Raw genomic sequence first — 22517 nt, forward strand, 5'->3', positions numbered from 1 at the left:
AGGAAGTACCCAGCCCATCGGATTAAAATTTCACTTGGTCAAGGCACGCCTGATTGGTTACGCAATGAGTTTTATAACGAAAAACAACGCCCACGTTGCTTTTCTATGGACTTGCACCTGCGCAAAGATAATATTCGTGACATTGTTCCAAAGGCATTTGATGGCTAAACTATTGCAGAAAAACTCTTATTATGTAGTGCTGCTGCAATTGAAAGATAGTAAGGATTTATTTTATAGGAGGCTGCAAACTAGTAATAGAAAAGAAATTTACCTTATTATTTGTTAACCATAAGTTAAAATGCATCATGACTTTTTCATGAAACAATTAAGGTGAAAGCTGTTGCTATCTCTTTTTTCTCAAGGGTAGTCTTGTGAGCATCGCAATGGATTACCTAGTAGAATTGAAGATTCCCAATTACTAGCGCATGAGTTATCCTGTTACTGCATTCAGACAGATGACTGGCAAGTCTGGGAACCAGAGTAGCCATCACTGTAGCCTATCTATTGGTAGGACGAGTGACCAGATTGTCCTATACAGCTTAAAATGTAGGAAAGGTTATAAACTTGTGGAAATGCAAGTTTTGTGCGAGACGGCATTAGAGCATGAGGCTTTGAACAAAGATCAGTGTATTGTATCATATGACCACATAGGTTGTGATACTAAATAAAGACAGCTCATGATTTTATAAAGATCTACGCCTACTAAGACAACACTGAGGCTATTTTGTCAAAAGACATGACAAAAAATACTGCAACACAAATAGTAAATGAGAATATCAATGTGAAAATTGAATAGATAGTATTTCATGGTATAAAATATGTCTTAAATGTTATGTAATACATATTTGAGTGCAAGAACATTGATGCCCATAGTTACATGCAAATAACAAATTATAGATAAACTACACACAAATAAATTTTCAAAAAGGTACTATAATACATAGTTTGACCTAGATACAAACTGGAAATAAGACGTAATTGGTTAGTATTAGCGTAGTGAGATAGAGAATACTAAAATGAAACGAGTCTTCCACAGGATAAAGCAGGTGGCCATATATGACTATGAGTAGCCAAAGTATTTACAGGTCAGTGTCAAACCAATTGGCGATGGGTGCGGATGATTCTTGCGGTTCGAATGAGAAATCGGTGTGTGTGCCCATGTCAGGGAGGGCATTATCCAAAGCTGACATGTCGTTCTGCATGTAGGCTGCAAATGAGAACTAGCAAAGTGAAGAAAATTCGACAAGTGAAAAGTAAACTTTGAAACACCCAAAACACACAAACTTACACAAAACAGCTCACATTTATGTTTCACTATGAAAAAGTCTGCAATACCCACTTAAGTTGAAACTTGCCTTTCACAATGCTAATAACTAAGGTGCGAAATTGAGTTTACCTGGCCGAGGTTGAGGGGTGCCTTGCTGGTGGTACATGGCATATGGATCCTCTTGGTTTACACCTGCTCCAGTGCCAGGCTCATTCCAATTTAGAGGGTCTCCGCGAAACAGACTGGAGGATAACTCAACACTGAGTCTTTTTTTGTAGTCCTGTCAGAAGCAAACAACCAATTTAACCAACAAGTTCACGAGCAACGCTTAGCTATTATTATATGTTTTTTAATAAAACTTCAATGAAGAGAACAGCTGGTAACCGATGAACAATTAAAAGCTACTGCTTACTTGTGGTTTGTCTTCACTCATTCGGAAGAGGACTGCAGCAGCGTATGTTGCGACGCCTTCATTACGAGAGTGGAGGAGCTCGGTGAGTGGAGCAGTTGCGCCCTCCTGTTCAATAATTTCAGCTCCCTCCTTGTCAGCAGCGAGCTCACACAACACTCCAGCAGCTACCCTCTGAATGCTTTCAATCGTAGAATATAGTAACTGCAGAACGAACAATACAGTTTTACCACCACAGGATGAGCCATCGCTATTCTCGAAATGAATTAATACAACCTTCTAAAGATTTTGCAATGAGCAACACCAGTAATAAATAACTGATGAAGTACTTAGCATTTAGCCAGTAAAAAGCTTGTGACAAGTAACCGATTAGAAAACTGACCTGCACAAAAAGAGGAATGCAGTTAAGGCCTCGGATAACCGCTCGGTTCTGCACCTCTCTAGCCAGAATGTGTAAAGCTCCGACTGTGCCGTCAACTATCTCCTCCATCCTTACTCCATCCACAACGCTGCCGCTGCTTCCATTGGAGGCTGATGATGCCCGTTGTCGCTGTGTATCCTGATGCGCTCGTACCAACAACTGTACAATCCTGTATGAGACAAAAATAAAAGCGGTTAGGAAAGTACAGTGAAGGAAAACACCAAAATATTTTGCGACAGCATCAAACCATTCTGCCTCTTGTAAATGACAGCTGCAATCTAGCATGAAATACATCAGTCAGGACAGTTGTTTGACTGCAGTGACTGACAGTTGTGCAATGACTATTGCATGCAATACAATAGTTAATTGTATTGCATGCAATAGTCCATTAAATGTTAATGCAAAAGCTAAGCTGCAGTTGAGAATAGACATGAGCAGCCAAAGAACTGTGACAAATATGACATTTTATTCCATAGTTAGAAACATTAATATCAGAGACTTGTGGTAGATATGATGGAACAGTAACCTTGGCAGGGCTCCGTGCTCCCTAAGAGGAGCGTGATTGGACGGCGAAAGGGCTAGGTTTCTAAGCAGACCAACGACAGCCTTGATCAACGGCCAACGACTGGGTGGATGCAGCAACTTGACCAAAACTGGCAGCCCATAATGAGCCCGAACAGCATTTTGTGCATTCTCAGCCTCGGGATGACGCGATGTGAGATGCCTGAGAGCGCAGACAGCGGGTTCAGTAATATCCTCTCTTTCCCCTGCCTAATAAACGGAAAACATGTTTGTAGCAAAGTCAGCAGGTACGTGATCCGATTACTTGTGTTTGATCTTTCAAGATAAGCAGCAGCCTTACCTGTAGAATAGTCTGGACAAGAGCCTCAATCCCACCAGCCTGGCAGGTGATGATTTTGTTTCTTTGGTTGTTGCAGGTGAGGTTAGAAAGAATGCCAGTGGCGCATGTAACGATGTTCATGTCACTCTGGCCCAAGAGTCCAACAAGCACATGGAGGAGGCCATCAAAACCCTCTTGGGTGGCCTAAGGAAATTAAAAGTGCAGCAAAGAATGCGCATGGACCTACATTGGTCAACATCTGTCTTGGCACTAACAGCTGTTGTCATACAAATGCAAGTGTCAAAGCAATATCTTTAATTGCTGACATGTCATTTGCTCTCACGCAGGCTCTAATAGGGCTCGCCACTCCCTTGCCAAGCGTGACTCACACTAGGAATATCTGACAGGCTAATCTGGCATGACATTACTAGAGGTTGATTGATACATCTATAGTATTCCATTTGTAGCTGTGAGCCACCATACATGTATGTACATGTCCTCCCACCCTCAGATGCAAGACGTTTCCAAATAATTACACCTTAAACCATAACTGCCACGAACAACTTTTATTGTATTTACTAGGTAAATCAGACATGCTGATTCCGATTTTGTAATCAAAATAAAGATTAGGCCACTAACTTTTAGAGTAATAAAGGATTTTTTATAGCGTTTTAATATCGGTCTCGAAAACAACACGATCGGCATAACAAGCTCCGCCCATAAATATTTGACGTAACCTAGCTTTTTAGGAACAGAAGTTACGTAGAGATGTTTAGACCGATTTAGAATAATAGAGATGGCTGTTTTAAAATCTATTAATATCTAAATCCAGCTTTAAAAATAATATCAGTCTTTTCTGAAAGGTAGATAAGCTATTTAGCATTGCATATTTAAAAAGCGCGATAACAACGCTAGCTCGTGATAAAACCGCGCTTTTTGAGCTCATTTTTCTCGGCGTCCAGCCCATTTAAACGTCATGTAACAAGCTGCAAGCAATTTTAAATAGTTTATATCCCTTTCATAAAAAACTGAAATTATTTTACAGGCTGGATTTAGATAATAATGGGTTTTAAGACACCCATCTCTATTATTCTAAATCGGACTAAACTTTCCTAACTTCCGTTTCTGAAAAAGCTAGGTTTCGTCACATATTTATAGGCGGAGCTTGTAATGCCGATTGTGTTGTTTTCGAAACGGATATTGAAACGCTTTAAAAAAGCCTAAATGACTTTGAAGGTTAGTGGACTAATCTTTATTTTGAGTACAAAATCAGAATCAGCGTGTCTGATTTACCTAGTAAATACAATAAAAGTTGTTCGTGACAGTTATGGTTTAACACTCTTGACCCAGTCAAGCAACAATAGAGCTGAGCAAAAACAAAGGTCACGGAATGTGGACGGTTAGCTCACTAATTAATAATAATTTCATGAAGGGAGAATGTCAGCGGTCAATCCTCAAGTGGGTTAGCAAAACACCGCTAGCATACATCAGACAGTCAACAAGAACGTTTTCAATGGCAACAGACAAGATGAAAGTAACATGGCCTACCACTTTGTTGGCAGAGTCAGACAAGTTTCGCAAAGTCCAGAGACAATTTTGTACGAGACGCCCACTCTGGTGCCCAAGGTGTGCGGCTAAAGCCTGAAGACCCCCAGCCTCCACAATGGCTGGCTTATTGCTCTGACAGACAGAGAGAACTTTCAGAACCCTCGAAGTTGTCCAGAGCAGCTTTTCATAGGCGTAAGTCCTCATCACTCTCACCAATTCGGCGGGACCACCACTGGCCAAAATTATAAGCTGTAAATAATCACATTATAGTTATTGAAGCATGCATATATAGATATATATATATACGCACATATAGAATAAAATTGCCAGTGGGGCGTTATTAGACAGTGGGGAAGAGCATTTATTGAACGTTACCACTGGGTAGTTTATGCTAAAGTAATTACAAACAAATGAATGCCGGCAGTCAGAATAACAAATTGACTATCAATGTTATGATTCAAAGACCACAGCTAAAGATATCAAGATTTGCATATATACATGTATATATATATATATATATATATATATAAGGTATGCAAATGCAATTAAACAATTCCAGATAATAATCACTGAGGAAAAATCTAAATGACAACACTGCTGATAAAAAGTGTACCTTGCTTTCTTGGTTTCCATATGCCAATATCTGGAGGCAGTCTGTGACGATGGCCAAAAACTTTACATTGTTCCGTTGAAGAAGAGCCACCATTTTTTGTAGGCCTCCAGCTATACGAATGGCTTGCTTTGATCCCTCCTGGTGGAGCAGGAGGTTGTGAAGAGTTGTTATAGCATAAAAGAGTATAGATTCCACAGGTGACCTACAGAATACAACCAGTCATTATATCACCAACCCATTGGGTCGACGTGAAGGGTGTTAAAATCATGACAAAAACATATAATAGATATATATGTATTATATAATATAGTTCATATATATACAACATATAAGATGGCAAAAAATAGATTTTTTGGAAAATGGAATAATTCTAAAATGTTTCATTAGTGGATTTCTGAAAAAAGGGATGGGCTGATAAGCGCATAGACTAACCCGAGAAGACGGACGAGTGCCGGGATTCCACCAGACTTGAAAAGAGTCATGAGACCCTGGCGGTGGTGACTGAGATTATGCAGCGTACCACCAACAGATCGCAGCGTCTCGACATCATTCGAGTTGGTCACAGCACGTACAAGGGCAGCAATCATCTGTGGGGAGTTCATAATTGCATGTCTTGAAGCCTCTTTTTTGGAGAGTTGATGAACCATCATAGCTGCCTGACTTATCACTACCTGGTCCTCATCCTGTAAACCATTCATAATAAACAGGATAGATAATGGGGAGAGCGTATCGCTGTGACAAGTTGTCCAGTTCTCACATAGCGTCAGAATCAACACAACGTTGTCCCTACCTGTAAGAGTTTGATGAGTTCAGGTATGGCTTTGGTAGCCAGGTCAGCATCATCCTGGTAGTTGATGAGGTTGACAACAGCCGATTTTAGCATCTGTGAAGGCTCACTTAATCGCTGCACAGCAGTCTCGGCGCCTGGATGGATGGCTGTCTGTGGCACTTGCATGCCTTCATCCAGTGTCTCGGGAAACATGGCATCTCGGACTCTCTGGGGCCGAGTCTGATTCATCCGTTGGTTCATCTCTGAAAATACATCGTAATAGTTTTAGCATTGAGAGCAACTGACAATAGCATAAACCATAAGTATGCGCATGGCATGTGCATGTTGTCATGGTCTTAGCTGCACTAAAAAGCTGCACTAGGAAGCTGACTGATACAACAGTAAACATAGCAAGTAAACAAGTGTGAGGAGAAATGTGGACGCTAAGTTGCTATTACCATCTACTTGCTCTTGTGTATAGCCTCCAGTCGCCCGGGCTGGAGGTGTTTGTTGTGGTTGACCATACACATCTCCGTACATAGCTTGCTCTTCCATCTCATCATGTTGGCTCTTTCCACTCAAGGAAGGCGCCTACAAGCCCATGAAATTAAATGAGGCTATCAGCATTACCATCTTGTTTAGACTTGACTAATGCCACATAAACGTAGCCTCACCGAAAGCCCAGATATGAGAGCTGTAGACCACCATGGCAAATAGCCTAAAATCCCATTTGGTGATGACTTCAGCATGATGACATAGCGAATTGTACTTTGAAAACCCTTTTCAACACATAGCAAACCTGAAGCGTAAACAGGTTTGCCAAATGCGTCGCGCAACAGCAATGCGATTGTGGCACGAATATCAAACACTGCTGCGACTGACTGATTAACATGCCAAGAGCATCTGTATAACATAGCTCTTTGGTAATGGAGTCTTGAGTTATGGGATGAGAAGGGAGAATAATTCTAGAGGCCTCCAAGTACTAACAAACAGCCTGACACTGACACTAAAAGCCAGCCTATCTATCAAAACTAAGTCCAACTGGAATTCCCTTCAATTCATTAGCTAATCACTTGACACGATTGCTCGAGTCAAAGTAGCTGGCATAAGGCTAGCTGGATACAGAAAGGCTATAGCAAGGTCATTAGTATTGTGTATATGCTGCCAGCACTAGCTGCCAACTTGACACTGCTTACACAAGATTACAAGACACAAGAGGTTCCACTGTCAGCCGAAGTATTTACAACAAGGATAATTATATTGCAAGACGAGAATTGTTGGACCAGTCAGTGTTCATGCAGTTCTAATTAACTTTTTCCATAGCAACATATCATCCCATACTTAGCTCAACATAGTCTATTTAGTGTCAGAGTTTGTGCTCTAAATTAGTTTTCAACATGTCAGGATTGATTATGTTTACCTAGGTGCGCGCAGAACTTTAGGACTATAGAACCTACCCGAGTGGTTACACTAGACTGGATGCCAGAATCACCCATGTATTGGTTTTGCTGCCACATCATTGTCTGATTGAGCTTCTGCTGATCCATAGCCTGCATTGGAGCTGCGCCATTACTCTCCGAAATGTCCATGTAGCTGTTGGATGAAACTAAAAGCAAAGCATCAAAATGGAAGATAATGACAAAAGAGCAGGCTCAACTAGGGTCAGCAAGATGTCTTTGTTATACATATACATGAGTCATAGCTAAATGTAATACAGTAGGCTGACAGTAGCAAAAGTGCTGACAGGTGCTTGCATATCTACCCAGGCATACGAGCAGCTGCTGTTCAAACTTATATCAATCAATAATTTGGAGACAAATGATAAAGCTTAGCATAAACACAATGAACCAATGAAAAACAAGACAAGTCCAAGTGTCAACCTCTTCTCAGCCAGTGAATGGTTTATTTAGAGAAAATCAAAACTCTATTAACACAACGACCAGGAGGAGTCTCAAAACAAAAGAGAATTGATTTTAGAGCAGAAGCGCAGATGATAGACAAGTAGACTAAATGCTGGTAATGACAAGCTATATGTTATCTATCACCAAACTGCTTTCTTAAGCATCTGGAGTTTGAACAGAAAACGGATTAACCGTTATAGATTTTCCATCCAGAGAACACGACAAAATACTTATCTAAAGCATTGTCATAACTTACCAGCCGCGTGATGACCTTGCCCAGTAAACGACATGGCGAACTGCTAAGCAGTAGCTGTCTTTACTAAAGCCCTTAGCGTTCCAAAACAGTCCACTAAAAAGTAACAATCATAGCTCAAACATGTATTATTCATATAGCTCGTGCTGAGCTAGTGATAAGCAATGACACTGATACTAAAGACAGGTATGTGTGGAGACTATATCCTTCTGTAATGTCGAAAGCAGCCGCGCGAAACGAAGATTAGCATAAGCAATCAGTGACACAAAGATGTCACCTTTCAATCGCCAGCGAATTATGATAAAAGCTTGGAACTGTATCCAAGGCAAGCTTTTATTGGCTCGTTGACATGGCATTGATGATTATGACCCGGGTGTAGCTTTCAAGTTCTCAACAAACAATGAAATACTTGACACCAAGCTGGTTAACAAAACATGAAATCTGAGAAGACTTAGCTGTTTGAACAATGAAATGCGCTAGACATTTTGATAACACAAAACAGTTCAGGACTACATAAAATCATAATTAGTTTGCATGGATGGTTTCCTAGTTGATATCAATGTATCATGAGATCACACTCACAAGTTGCATTACACAAATGGCAAGATTGATCTTCACTCTATACAACTATTGTTAATTTAGCCAAAACTTTGTTGAGTTGAAATACATGTCAAACACAAGCTTTAGTAACACGGTGAAAATATGGAAAAGAGTGAACGAGAGGAGAGTGAACCTTCTAGATAAAAATGTAAGTGATGAAAAAATAAGAACTATGCAAATACAACATGATTGCATAGCTTGCTTGATAAAAACAATTCATGACATGGTTACTTATTAGCTGATAAAGGAGATATTTATGATTAGCTAGTAGGCCTATTATGAAGGTAATGCTTGGTAATGGCTCTGCTTAAAAGATGAATTTAAGAACTGTTTGAATATCTTGAAAACAACTAGAGTCATACCTCGACATACAAGCTTGATACGTTCTGGGACCAAGTTCATATGTCAATTCTCTCGTGTCTCAAAGCAATGTCTCCTATATAAAGTACCTAAAGACAAACTAATATGTTCCAAACTCACTGTTTTTAATTGTTTTAATTCACCACCTAGATTCATAAAGAACCAAATCCCGATCTACTGGTCATGATCTGAAATAAAATTTCTGATTTTTTGTGAATTTCTGAAATAAAAATGCAATTCAACATTATGTACAGTACGGAGTTCTTACATCCATACAGACGGTAGTGGTTGATGTAGTGTGAAACTTGGTGACAAGACGTTCGGTACGCTACACTGCGACGCTAACATGAGCTTTAAATTTAAGTTCAATGAATTTAGTTTGCTAAGACACATTTAAGAAATAAGTTTTAATTATACACTAAACTTAATTTTGTTGTGATTTTAACTCTTTTGCTATCTTTTTTCGGCTTGGCTCATTCACTTTTAGCCGATCTTTTAAAACTTTGTCAAACTGATCCAATCAATGTTGTTAGCGTAAGTGGCCTCTCACATCCTCGGGCAACTAGCAGCTGCATATTTAGAACCGTCTCGTATCTCAAAATCTTTTGGTATCTCAGAGCAAAAATTTGCTCGGAGCTTTCCTCGTATCTCATATTTCTCGTACATTGGGGCACTCGTATGTCGAGGTATGATTGCATTGCATGTGGTAAATACAAACTAGATCTAAACTTTTTTATTAACCTAAAGACCAACTTTTCAGTGAGTAACTGCATGCAACTTTAAAAATAATGAATGTTATTAAGCAGCCTGACCAGTATGACTTGCACTGAATTGTTTAGGAGACAGTTTATCTGAGATGATTACAGCGACAGCGACCTAACCTATGAGCGAGGAACCAATCTTTAACTTCGTGAAAGTATTGCACAATAAGTTTAAAAGTGTGCTTATCATTGGGACAATCTTTACTACTACTGCAACATTTAAATACTGTGAGCCAGTAATAATTATAATAATCTGTAAAATCCAATATGGATGATTTAACCCTTTGACTGCCATATTACTCATTGCGCCAAATTCTACAAGCGGCATTTTGTTTTGGCTCTTGCTCTGTTATTACTCGATCTATCTAGCCCAAATTAACAATATATCACTAGAAGCATATTAACAACAAAATATGACCAATAGTATCCGTCTTGGGTAACCTTATAACCAACCAGATGATGCTGAATACATAACACTTGTTTTTTTGAAATAAAAATACAACTGTCTGGACTCTAGTGCCTATTTCACGAGGGTTAGCCGTTTTATTTCGCTGTTAAACGTGTTAAGATAACATGAAAACAGTTTAGAAAAGCTAGAATAAATTAACGCAGAGTTATACAACGTTATCTTTGTATATAAACCACAATGTCTGTCTTTCGTTTGTTGGTCTGTCATCCATGAGTCCAGTTATAGTGATTAAAATCTAGCAATGAAAAAATCTAGCAAATCTAGATCTAAAAATCTGCTTCGCAGAGAGCTTGATCTCGGAACCTCTAGGTCTGCAAACTAGCGATCTACAGAAATCACTACACTACGGTAGTTCAACTGGCCATAACGATGAGTGATTGTGATGACATTCATTAAATCAGTTAAAATAGTCACATTTGGGGTTATTAACTAGTACATTTGATCTTTGTGCGGACCAATAATTAAGCTAGCTCCAAACAGCTATTGCACTACTAAAAATTTAGACTGCTAGTTTGTGAGGTAAGTTACACAAATTCATTGGGTAATTATTTTATTACGGTGCAATACCAGGCATTTGTCTAGTTGATATATATATATATTCATGTATCTATACATATATTTCTCAAAGTTTGTAGGAACGATTGTCCGGCTATAGATCTTAAAATCTTGGAAGAAATATTTCGTACCGAAGAAGATTCAATCTCGGACCCTATCGTTCACAAGTCTGACGCCTTACCCACTAGACTACAGAAATCGAATTGCTAGCTTGCCAATATAGTCATTATATGAGAGCAAATACATAACTGCTTTGCGTATGACGCGGGTCATAGCATGTCGAGAAGCTGTCCGCTCACATTATTAAACTGGCTGATAGCGAGCAACTCTCACTACTTCTCATTGTTTATAAGACAAAACACTTTTCTCATGATATGTAGTTTGAAAGTTAGAATGGCAAATGTTGTTATATGTCAATGTCAATTTTCTGTCACAAGACTTTTCCATTACCCTGGCAACGCTGGGTGGCACAGCTAGTATAAATATAAATCCAAGCGTTTGTTTGTTTGTTGGTCTGTCACATGTCCAGTTATAGCGATAAGTGCGTGCGTAAAGCTGCTTCGTACTATAATTTAACTCGGAAACATCGGTTTTGCAGACAGTCACATTAACTACTACACCGCATGGCCACCTTGACATACTACGGAATAATTGCGGGCATGCTTATTACACCAGCCAATTTTCAACAGCAATTCATTAAAATATGCACACTTCACGCTTCAGCTAGCAATGTGCTGAAGCGTGAAGTAATAAAAAAAATGAGCCCAGACTTCCCTAAATGCTATAAATATATGTCTACATAGCATAAACATAATTAAACTTACAGCACACACAGAAATAAACAAACACTTTCATTCAAAAGTTAGAATGGCAAATGATGTATAAGTTGATTAAAAATACATCTTTCGTGCAAAAACTTTTTATTAGCTATACAACGTCGAGTATTCAACTAGTATGAATATAAAACAAGCCGGAAGTGGAGCTCTAAAAAATGTAAGATCGACTAACAAATAAATTTGTACCATTCGAAATATGATTATCGATAGCAGAAACGTTCTGAAAGTAAAAGCAATGAGGGCTCACATACAGAAAGGTTTCGAAGTTGAACTACAAAACATTGCCACAATGTTACACATAAAACACCATACAAAAATATGTCTTTTTTATAGAAACGAACGGTTTCGGATCAGAGAATTTTGCAAGACATCATTTTTTCTATTGGTGAGAAAGCAATCTCCAAGTAATATAGCATTTTCTTTTAATATTTCATAGATGTATAGAAATTTATAGTGTGTTGGAACTTTGGTTAAGCGAGTTGTCGAGAGGTTTTGAGAGTGTTGATAAATATTTAAAAAGCATTTGCAACATCACTATTAAATATGCGCTATTTTGCTGTGATCCATTTCTTTTACCACTACTAATTAAATACTCATCCTGTCTAAAACTGCTTCATAGGCAATATAAATATATTTATACTGTGAATATATCAAGTTTATAGAAATTTTGTAAACATATTATGCTTATTTACCAACTAAGTTTCATGAATTCTGAACAAGTACAGATTTGCAGCGAAAATGTTTTCAGTCATTTTGAGAATACTGGAAGTCAGAAAAGGGTCAGCAGAAATGATTAAAAGTTCAAATTCATCGTGTATTTCAGATAACAATTCTTCTACTGCAATTAATAGGCCTACAACAATTAGCTATGCATTCTATTTTGTCAACTACCGTTGGAAGAGCTTAAAATTATGTGACAAGGACTTATTAACTGTTTTTTTCGTTATTACACATTTGCTGAAATACTTATAGCCTACGCATGAAAGATTTACTTAAATTTTAATCAGTTTCCGGCTCATAGAAGTTATGCTGTCTTTAGATTCCGTGCTTAGATGCTACAGTAGCATCCAAAGATTAGGACTGGATTGATTTCAATAGATTTTAAATTACAACTGAACTGGTTTCAAACACCTATTTGCCAGCAACTATTAACAAAAATACAGAATACAGGCCTCATATCACATACTTCTCCATAGTTGATCATAATAAAAGAAAAAGCTGTGTTCTTTGATATAAGGCTATCATCAACAAAATAACATCCCAGATTTTATGTCTAACCTTAAAAATGTTGTCCAAAAAATGAGCCTGTTCACCGGAACAATTTAACGTAGATTTACAGTTGCAAGCGTAACATTTAATAAAGAGAACAGAGACTGATCGTAACTAGAGCATATTTGCCTTGATATTGAACCTAAACTAATGTTTAATATCAACGCAAAGGCCGTGAGAAATGATACTTTAATATTACTATGCGTTTTGTTATATTTTATTTTGAGTATACTGCTTAGGTGATTTGTCTTTTTTCAAGCCTTTAACAGTGCTGCAAAAGTCTGATTTCGTTTCCGTAGTATGATAGGCCGAACGAAAATACATGTATATTCTAGAGGTAATTATCGTCATTCATAATAAACGCAATCGTGGCACATTACATATCTATTATATATTAAAACCTCACCTTTTAATGGGGAAATTTGTCGAAAAACTCAGAACAATAAGGATAATCGAAAATGAAGCTCATTCACTAACCGTTACGACCATTTGACTTCTTTTGTGCTTACGGCTAGATTTCTCGCAAGATGGCGTGCGTTGCGATAAACAACAAGAAAGACGTGTGTCGAGTAATAATAGAGCCACCGCAAACAAAGTATTTTGTTATCGCCAATTTTTCTTTTATGTGCCCTAAAAATATTTCACAGAAAAAGAAGATAATTTTAAACCTGTTAATAAAACTCTCATAGCAAAATACTTCAAAACTAAAACAAATGATTTTGCGCACTAATACAAAAGCATGACAGGCGGATCGCATGCGCAAGAATTATTATTTTGGTGCGATTACATGTGCGCACATGTATGTATAGTACTTGTATACTTTTTTACTACGTTCGTATAAAGTATAGTTCTATATTATAGTATACACTGTACATAGTTGTAATTTTTAACATGATTTATGCAGTTTTTGACATGTTAAGTTTGATATGTAATGTTGTGCATGCTATAGCGTTTGTTCGTAAACGCGTTTACCCTTCTGGAATAGGCTTATACCACGGGTACTCCGAGCGTTGCGATAAGCGACGATGAGAAGAAAGACTTCATCTCATTATTTCGTAGAACTTTGAACATAATAATCGTCTTGGTAATTGTTCATGACTCGGACTATGCACACGTCCTAGCTTTAATGTGTCAAAACAATAACCAAAATGTCTGAGTACGTCATTTAGATAATAATAAACCTACGACATTTTCGTGTTGGCTGCGATTAACTGTTCGTTTTTGAGCTTTTAAGAGCTTGCAATCAAATTTCCACATATTTTGCACCTGCAACACAGCAGAGTAAGACATGGTGAATCTTTTGATACCAAATAACTGTAATGGGAATTTTGTTGCAAGTCAACCTTAAAGCGTTTTTTCATCAGGATGTCAACCATGAATAGTATTCTAGCCCATTTTAGGATTTTTGTGTTCTTGACCTTATCTTTCCAAGTGAGACTCATTATGCTGCAAAGTTGTCTCATCATGACTGCGTGCAGTCCCTTCACTTGTATTTGGTACACTGTCCAGGTCTTAGCTTTTTATAATAGGGCTGTTAGGCTTACAGCTCTGTGTACCTTACACCTATCTTATATGATTTCATGCTTGTTCCTCCACAAATGATTATGAAGTTTTCAAAAAGAGGCACTGGCAGTTCCAATTCTATGACTAAGTTCTTCATCAACTCAGGCATTGCTGGATACGGTGATACCCAGATATCTGAAATCTGTACAAAGTGTGGACGGCTTGTTGTCTATCAGGATATTTGTAAGGGTTTATCCCTGATGACATCACAGAAAGAGATTTATTCTAATGCTGTTCTTAGTATTTTATTGATTGTTGTATTAGCCTTTATGATTATGCTATGTTATATGGGTTTTTATGGTCGTGAGCAACTAAGTGGTACTGTACAGCCACGAACATTATAATGAAGCTGCCACTGATGAATTAGTCTTTGGAATTGTTTTTCTGGGTATTCTAGACTGCATTAGTTTTTTTTGTAAGTATTAGCAACTTCGTTCATATAGCTGCCTATGTTAATTGCAGTCATGAAATCATTTAATCATTAGTAACAATGATAGAAGTTGGGGATTTATTATAAACTACCATTCAAATTACATTTGAGTTTCCCGAAACAAGTTTTTGTAGCTTCATGACCAGACTAAGTTGCAACTTGGTTGAGCTCATCTAATTACATGTAGGTTTCATGCACGACTGATTTCTATTATTTTTGTATTAGTTATGAACTAGTTAGTAGTTCGGAGAGAGGGAGTTGTTTAGATATGAATAACTCTAAGAATTTGAGTTTTTTGAGCATTTTAATTATCAGCGATGATGTGTCGTAGAAGCACCATCCGATATTTCTAAAGAAGTAGAAGAACACGACTTTGTATCAAATACAAATTAGTCTAAACATAAGTAGGACAAATCCAAAGAACAGAACAGTCGGATTACTTTACATTTGCTGTTTATAACATACTCTGCAAGTAGTTTGCTAATGTTAAGATTAACAAACTCACATTGCTAGTAAGTCGTGAAAGACACTCTTTAAACTTGGACAAGGTTAGTGTATGCCTAGACCCTTGCGGAGTCGCAATATTCAACACGAATGCCGGCATCTAATCGTGTGTTTAGGCACTGGTACTAATAACGTGTGTTATAATAGTGTGAACAACAGCAATATGTCATAGGTTACGCATAATCGTAACAATTTACTAACCCAAGGTATGATGAATACAGTAACTGTGGTACATGAGACCATGGACAAAGGCGATTTCCTGTTTAACATTTTTATAACAGACCCATATAGAAATTGGTTTAAGAAATTTCTTGGCTCCACAATCAGTCAGCATACATTTGCCTAATATACCATGTAGTGTTTCTTGAAATAATAATAATAAAAATTCATAAATCGATTTCCGACTAGTTTGTTTACCTCGCTACTGATACAATCATCAACCATACACATAACCTCCAATCAATTCTTAATTAATATTTAACTTTTTAAAACTATTTCGTCTCAGGACGATGCCAATTTTACCACCCATCCTCAGATACTCAAGGAAGCTGCCTTGGGTTGTCAAAATAAACAGCCCAATGATCCTTTCATAATTGACTTAATTTTTAACTTATATTTTGCTCTAACAATCACCACTTTGCCATGCAAGCATTCTGTCTCAGAACTTTAGCCAGCAAGGTTCGAATTCTGGTACCTCCTGCATTTGATATCATTATATCGACATAAGCTTAGTCGACATGATATAGCCAACAGTTCATATATGTACGTACTATTCTTAAAGGTTGACTTGCAACAAAATTCACATTACAGTTATTTGGTATCAAAAGATTCGCCATGTCTTACTCTATTGTGTTGTAAGTGCCAAATATGTGGGAATGGGATTACAAGCTCTTAAAAGCTCAAAAACGAACAGAAAATCGCAGCCACACGAGACCGCCCTAGTTTGGATTCGTTTTCCAAAACGGCTAAATTGTGACGTATGTGTGCTAAAACGGCTAAAATGTGTGCGAGATAGTTTATGTTTACACTTTCATGCATCCTCATTCGTCGAACTATTTTCACAAATATACTTCACGCTTGCGATAAAAACCATGTCTATTGTTCTTACGCGTCTATTTTATCGGCATCGTAATGCTGCAACTTTGAGCACTGATATCTCAAAACATAGCATAAAAATATGTTTAATTTTTTAAGCTTAGCTTGAACGATTGCATATCATTCTCTGATAAAAATAATGAGCTTTTTGGTCCGCTATGATAGTTGAAAAATGCTGTAGAAAATTTTCGCGCCATATAGCGGGAATTGTAAGTCACATGATCAGATAATGTTAGTTTCAGTTCAAGTTTGATCTATCGCAAATGGCAAACACGCTATCTCATATTAAACTTGTTTATTTCAATTCGTCATAATGTCTAACGCGCCACTTAGTGTTTGTGCAGCAGCCAAACTGAGAAGCACCTTTTTTTGGCCAAGAGCTGAGAAAAGACTAGACCTTCACCGGGCGTGGAGCAACTGGGTGAAGCTGGATGTGACAAACTTTATTTATTCGTCTGCTTACTCTTACCTTTGTTTTCGCCAGTTCAAAGACGACATGTTTTCTAACCTGTTTACATACTCCACATATCACCAAAGCACGTGAGTAATTTATTTTATGAACTACTTGTATTAGTAGTTGTAACTCGGGTTATTATCTAGTATTCTCCTAATAGTACTGTATTAATCTATATTTAATATAACAATATTAATGTCATTTAATTGTAATATTATATTATTAGTATTTTATCTTTTTAATTACGTGTATTATTCTTATTATAATAACAAAACTAATTCATACTGCATATCTATCTGTAAAACGTAATATTTTAATATATAATTGATAAAATAATGTTGTTTCACGATTAATTTCGCCAAATTTCTTAACCCCACTCACTTATAGATATGTTATATAAAATAGTTATTGTCATTTTCTGGTATCATCGTTAATAGCATATTAATATTATTAGTTGATTATTATTAGATGAAGAGTTTGTGCCAACCACTGAAGACTGGGAAGAGTTTGAGCGCTATGTTGGCCAGCGTCAAACGCTCTCCAATTACATGTAAGATAAAGCTGAACTAAACCAAACTTGACAAAATATAAAAAATATCCATAGAGTTATTACTCACATTTTATGTTTACAATATCATGGATTCTGATAGGGTTTTGTAAAATCTGTGTCATGATTGCATGGCTATATATTTATTCTTTTTCTGATCAAGCAAATATGATATAATAACAGGAAATGATGTTGTACAAATCTTATTGCAAGTCAACTATTGCGTTGTGATTTCAGAACCGAATCCTCCTTCAAAGAGGAGAAAATAATAGTAAGTGTGACAGCACTCCAGCGACTATTTCACTGTCACACCTGCGCCCTCCCCTGCTCATTCACGATGGTGCGAGAAGGCGGATGGGTAGAGTTCAAGGTTACATGTGCCTCCTGTCACCGATCGTACACTTGGGAAACAACTGCCAGGGTGAACAGAGCTCACGTCATCAACCCCCTGCTGGCAGCTGCATCACTCTTTTCTGGCGGATGCCTTACGCAGAACCTCCGTTTTCTGTCGCTCCTGAACATCGCAATACCAAGCCACAGCGTTTGCCTCTACCAACAAAGAGAATACTTACATGGTGTGAGTGTTAATATTTACTCATAAACTTGGAAAATGTGAGTAAAAGCTTGGCACACTAATTGAATAACAACATTTAGAAACAATTTTTTTTTGAAATGAAAATATGTCATCCTTCAAGCAAAATATATTATAATTCAAAATTCTGATTCATCATAATATAGCACAAAAAGGGGGAAGAAGATTCTACATTCTTAGACTAATGATAATGATACAAATTAATCTTGTATAATGAAGTTTTACAATATTTTACAGTGTATTGCTGAGCAGTGTACCCTGCATAACGAGGGATTGATGGCAGCAATCGATTGGGAGCTTGATTTGGCAGGTGACGGTAGATGCGATAGTCCGGGGCATTGCGCACTATACAGAGCCTACACTATGATGGATCAGAGCTGCGGTTTAATAGTCAGCAGCCATCTTGTCAAGGTAAAACTTTGACAGTTTTTACTTCACAGCCTGACAAAAACCCAAATTTTTTAGTAGTTATCAATACATAAACATGAAGTTGCTCATCTAGCTAAATAGTTCATTCAAATAATGTGAAAGTAATTGTTGGTCGTAACTTTCTTTACATTGCAGTCAACAGAGACCACCAGCTCTAACACCATGGAGCTGGAAGGCTTCAAGCGATGCCAGTCCGATCTAATTTCCCACGGCCTGAGAGTGAGGTCCATTACAACGGATGTTGTTACAAAGGTTGTGTGCATACTGCAAGCTTGTGTTTTGGCTTATGCCGCAAATTTGTCGCCGTGAGCGACGGCCTCTACCTGCATGCTTGGTGTCTAAGATTCGGGCTCTTTTCCCACCAACGAATGATGAAGAAGAGTTTGCAGACTTGCAAACAAGATTTGCGGCATAAACCAAAACAAGATTGCGGTATGCACACAACCTGTTCCGAGCATTTGGCGATGGCTCTCCAAATGGGAATAGATTATCTACCAAAACAACTATTGAAAAACAATAATTGCTGATCATCAAAATAATCCCGATCTTTATATAATAAAATCATAAAACTAATACACTCTCTACTGTAGTAAGTGTACAAGCCAAATATACCAGTTCTCCTTGTGTTCCACGAGTTCAGAATATGTGTGTTCAACTGATGCATTAAATGTGTAACACAAGAATTGTAGATAATGCTTGACACATTAGCATAACCTTGGTGTTGTTGGCATTAAATGAACTTCCAACTCACTATGATATCGCAGGTAATTATTCCACCTCAACTCAAGGGGTGCAGACGCCACAAATTCGTTTACACCAGGATGCATACGCAGGCATTCATGCTCCCCTCGGTGAAGGAGACAATGCGCAAACTCAGCATAATGGCAGCACAAACATTCAGGAAGAGATGGCATGTCTTGACAACGCTCGCAGGCACACCACTCTAGCCGGTGGTATTAGCTCCTAAAGAAATGAACAGATATGTCTATGCAACCATAGCTAATACATCAGGTCGATGTTATCCAACAGTATATCAGTGCAGCACTAGATTTAAATATTAAAATTGTTAATGTTGTCATTCGAGAAAAATCTGTAATTATTTTTTCGCAATATTGAAGCGATAATTATCATCATTAAAATCATATATAATGATATTCGTTCTATCACTCTCAAGCTAAAACTATTACTACTAGCTAGCTTGGCACATAAGAGCTGGCTAGTGGCGGTGCTTACTTGCTGGGAGGTTTTATTCTGTTGAGGATTTTCTTCAGATAGAGCGTCAGGCTCGAAACGCCAGGGTCTTAACTCTTCAGAATTTGACATTTTTTATGATCGCAACTCAGACATGAATAGTCGAACGGAATGGCCAAGCCGAAACTGTAAAGTAGCGAGCATCTATATTTGATACGGGATCTTAGGTAAAACCCGAAGTGATTATCATAAACTATTGCTACGATAAGTTTGATATTGAGCTTTTTATTGGCCTTTCAATTAACGCGAGAACATCACGTGACAAGACAATAACCATACAGCGCGGATACGTCATCGAAATCAAGAGATTCCAATCTACGTCGGCTTTTTGTTTTTGAGCTTTTAAGAGCTTTTAATCATATTTCCACATATTTGGTACCTACCACACAACAGAGTAAAACATGGCGAATCTTTTGATACCAAATAAATGTAATGTGAATTTTGTTGCAAGTCAACCTTTAACTCTCTCCTGGAAGGGTGAAAGAGGTGGTTTATTTTAACCACATTTGTTGTCTTTGAGTTTACTTGCGTATTAAGATTAGGTATCAGTATCAATTATTGCTGTAATCGTGAGCTAGCAAAGATCTGTTGGGTTACAGATCTTAGCATTGAGCACCAAATATTACTGAATATTTGCCTTCTACTATCATATTATTGCTTATGACATGTTTTACCCAATTTGTAACAAAATTGTAGTTTCACGGTGTGTTTCGGTGTATGATGATGCTTCAAGATCATACAATAAACCACAGAAATCCACTCGCAAGGAATCTTAAATAATCCAGGAGAGCAGCTATATATATAAATTCATCAACAATTTTTTGTCGTAAACCAATATCCATGGAGATTGACTCAATAGCGCTTGACTGAAAGATATCAAAAAATTTTATTTGCAATGTTTTCATTGTAACTTAGCACCGAGCAAAAATTGCAGTTTACCAAAATATACATAGCTTAAAATGCATATACAATGTAATGCCATAGCCTGTGAGCAATGGGCAAGGTAAAAAATTTATCAATACCTCGTATTGATATACGCATCATGTGCATTGTACATGCACATATAAAAAACGCAGCTGAAAAAATATAAACAGAAAATTTAACAAAACCTGGGTATAGAAAAATACAGAAGTAAAGCAGAGCCCAATATGTTCACATAAAAAAGCTAAAATTTAGTCAACATGTTTGCTATTCTAATCTTCTAGTGTGTGCTAATATGAAAGAGCTAACTCGTGAATTGTGATTGAACAATATGAGCTATGTAACGATAATGAGATGACAGTTTCCTTTTTTTATGAATGGCTTTCCAGGGCCTCGATAAATATTTTTTGTGTTTTTACAGGACCGGAAGACATGGGCATTGAGTTAACTGAGCTAGTACGAGATGCAGGAATCTTATCCTTTCTATAAGTTGAAGAACTTTTAATATCGGTGGCTCGTTTGTAGAGTTTGGCAGCAGCTTCATAATCTCCCTAAAAAATACTGCATTGCTTGAGACATGTTTTGCAATAGCTAATGTCCAGACTGGCCAATGGCACTTCTCTAAATTAATCATGAAATAGTAACTTTCCAGAAAAAGCAAACTATGATCAAACTTATGCTTTGATGAGTATTATTTATGGCAAGTCATTGGCCACTCAGTGTTTAGTTCTTAATCACTTTTATATGTCATCTATAACAGAAATTCCAGTAAATTTCATGACACAAACTATTGTCAAGCGATCAATGCCGTCCAAATATCAGATACCATGTTTTACATTTTGTATTTGTTGTCGGTAAACATTTAAAAACTTGTCATCTTTTTAATAGTTTCTTTAATTATTAGTCAATCATGATGAAACTCGTAACTATTCCAGGACAGCCACTACAACAGTCAATTTTAAAACTCACTAGCTTAGCATCACAGGCTACAGTTTTACTTTATCTTTAAAAGCAGCAACAGGAAGTGACTGTTTATATATGAAAACTGGCGCGACACTGTCAAACTCGAGATGCAGTGGTCAAACAGACACTGACCTGTTCATACTTGAGGACGGCCAGATTGTGAAGAGTCTCTGCTACTCTTGGATGTGTGAGACCAAGAGTGCTCTCATAAATCTTTAAGGCTCGCTCATATAACGGCTCAGCATCAGATTGCTGTGACTGCAAGTAATACATAGATAAGTGGAAATTAGCAGCCAAAAATGTTTAAAATGTTATCACTGCAAAAACAGTTCAGTGCCAAATCAAACACGCTGTCCTATTGCTAGACAGTGGTTCAGGCTTGAAAAAGATACATGTACTTCCTTTTGAATCACTAAGAAAATTTGTGACCCGTGCCACAAGCTATGTGAACAACATCCAAATCCATCACAGATTCACTACTAGTTGTAAAGGAAACATTTATAAGTTGTCTTTTCTTTTATTATAACCATCATTAGAAAAAGAGTAAACAACTGATGCCAAAATCTTTTATTTAGTATTTCAAACATTTATTCAATGTCTTTATTATTACAAATACAATGTTATAAAAAATAACAGATTTTTACCTTACTGCAAAAGCTTCTGCTAGTGCAATAAGGACAAGCTTTTATCCTGTCATCAAGGTACAAAAAATTCTGCCTGCATTTTTCAAGTGGTGGTATTATTAGCGAAAATAACTGCCATTTTTCAAACAACAAGTTATACTGAGCTCAGTCACCTTCAAATTTAAGACACTTATGTTATTCATTGAAGAGCATCAGTATATAAATAAATAAATATAAATAAATCAACTATATATTTAATCAAATTAACTTCAT

General features: G+C 37.2%; 2 protein-coding genes across 3 annotated transcripts in view; both read right to left on the minus strand.

Moving 5' to 3' along the window:
• Window positions 1-610: 610 nt before the first annotated feature.
• LOC137392309 (catenin beta-like) lies at window positions 611-13407 on the minus strand. 2 transcript variants are annotated; one of them, XM_068078980.1, is made up of 14 exons: window positions 13279-13407; window positions 8026-8118; window positions 7326-7474; window positions 6327-6459; window positions 5890-6131; window positions 5532-5782; window positions 5100-5301; window positions 4487-4735; window positions 2960-3142; window positions 2624-2868; window positions 2059-2266; window positions 1680-1880; window positions 1397-1547; window positions 611-1207 (listed from the first exon to the last, which is right to left on the minus strand). In XM_068078980.1, the coding sequence occupies exons 2-14, from the start codon at window positions 8057-8059 to the stop codon at window positions 1080-1082; spliced, it is 2376 nt and encodes a 791-aa protein (XP_067935081.1). In that variant the 5' UTR covers window positions 8060-8118; window positions 13279-13407; the 3' UTR covers window positions 611-1079. The 2 variants fall into 2 exon arrangements, with proteins under 2 accessions (XP_067935081.1, XP_067935082.1); XM_068078981.1 differs by having other exon boundaries at window positions 13350-13368.
• Window positions 13408-20656: 7249 nt separating this feature from the next.
• Window positions 20657-22517, minus strand: part of LOC137392248 (nephrocystin-3-like) — a 39394-nt gene continuing 37533 nt past the window's right edge. The window contains exons 27-28 of the mRNA XM_068078914.1: window positions 21754-21879; window positions 20657-21209 (exon numbers count right to left, since the gene is read on the minus strand). Coding sequence (XP_067935015.1) covers window positions 21030-21209; window positions 21754-21879 — 306 coding nt within the window. The 3' untranslated portion in view covers window positions 20657-21029. The remainder of the gene's footprint in view (window positions 21210-21753; window positions 21880-22517) is intronic.

Source organism: Watersipora subatra, chromosome 3 (assembly GCF_963576615.1).
Source record: "Watersipora subatra chromosome 3, tzWatSuba1.1, whole genome shotgun sequence".
Taxonomy (NCBI): domain Eukaryota; kingdom Metazoa; phylum Bryozoa; class Gymnolaemata; order Cheilostomatida; family Watersiporidae; genus Watersipora; species Watersipora subatra.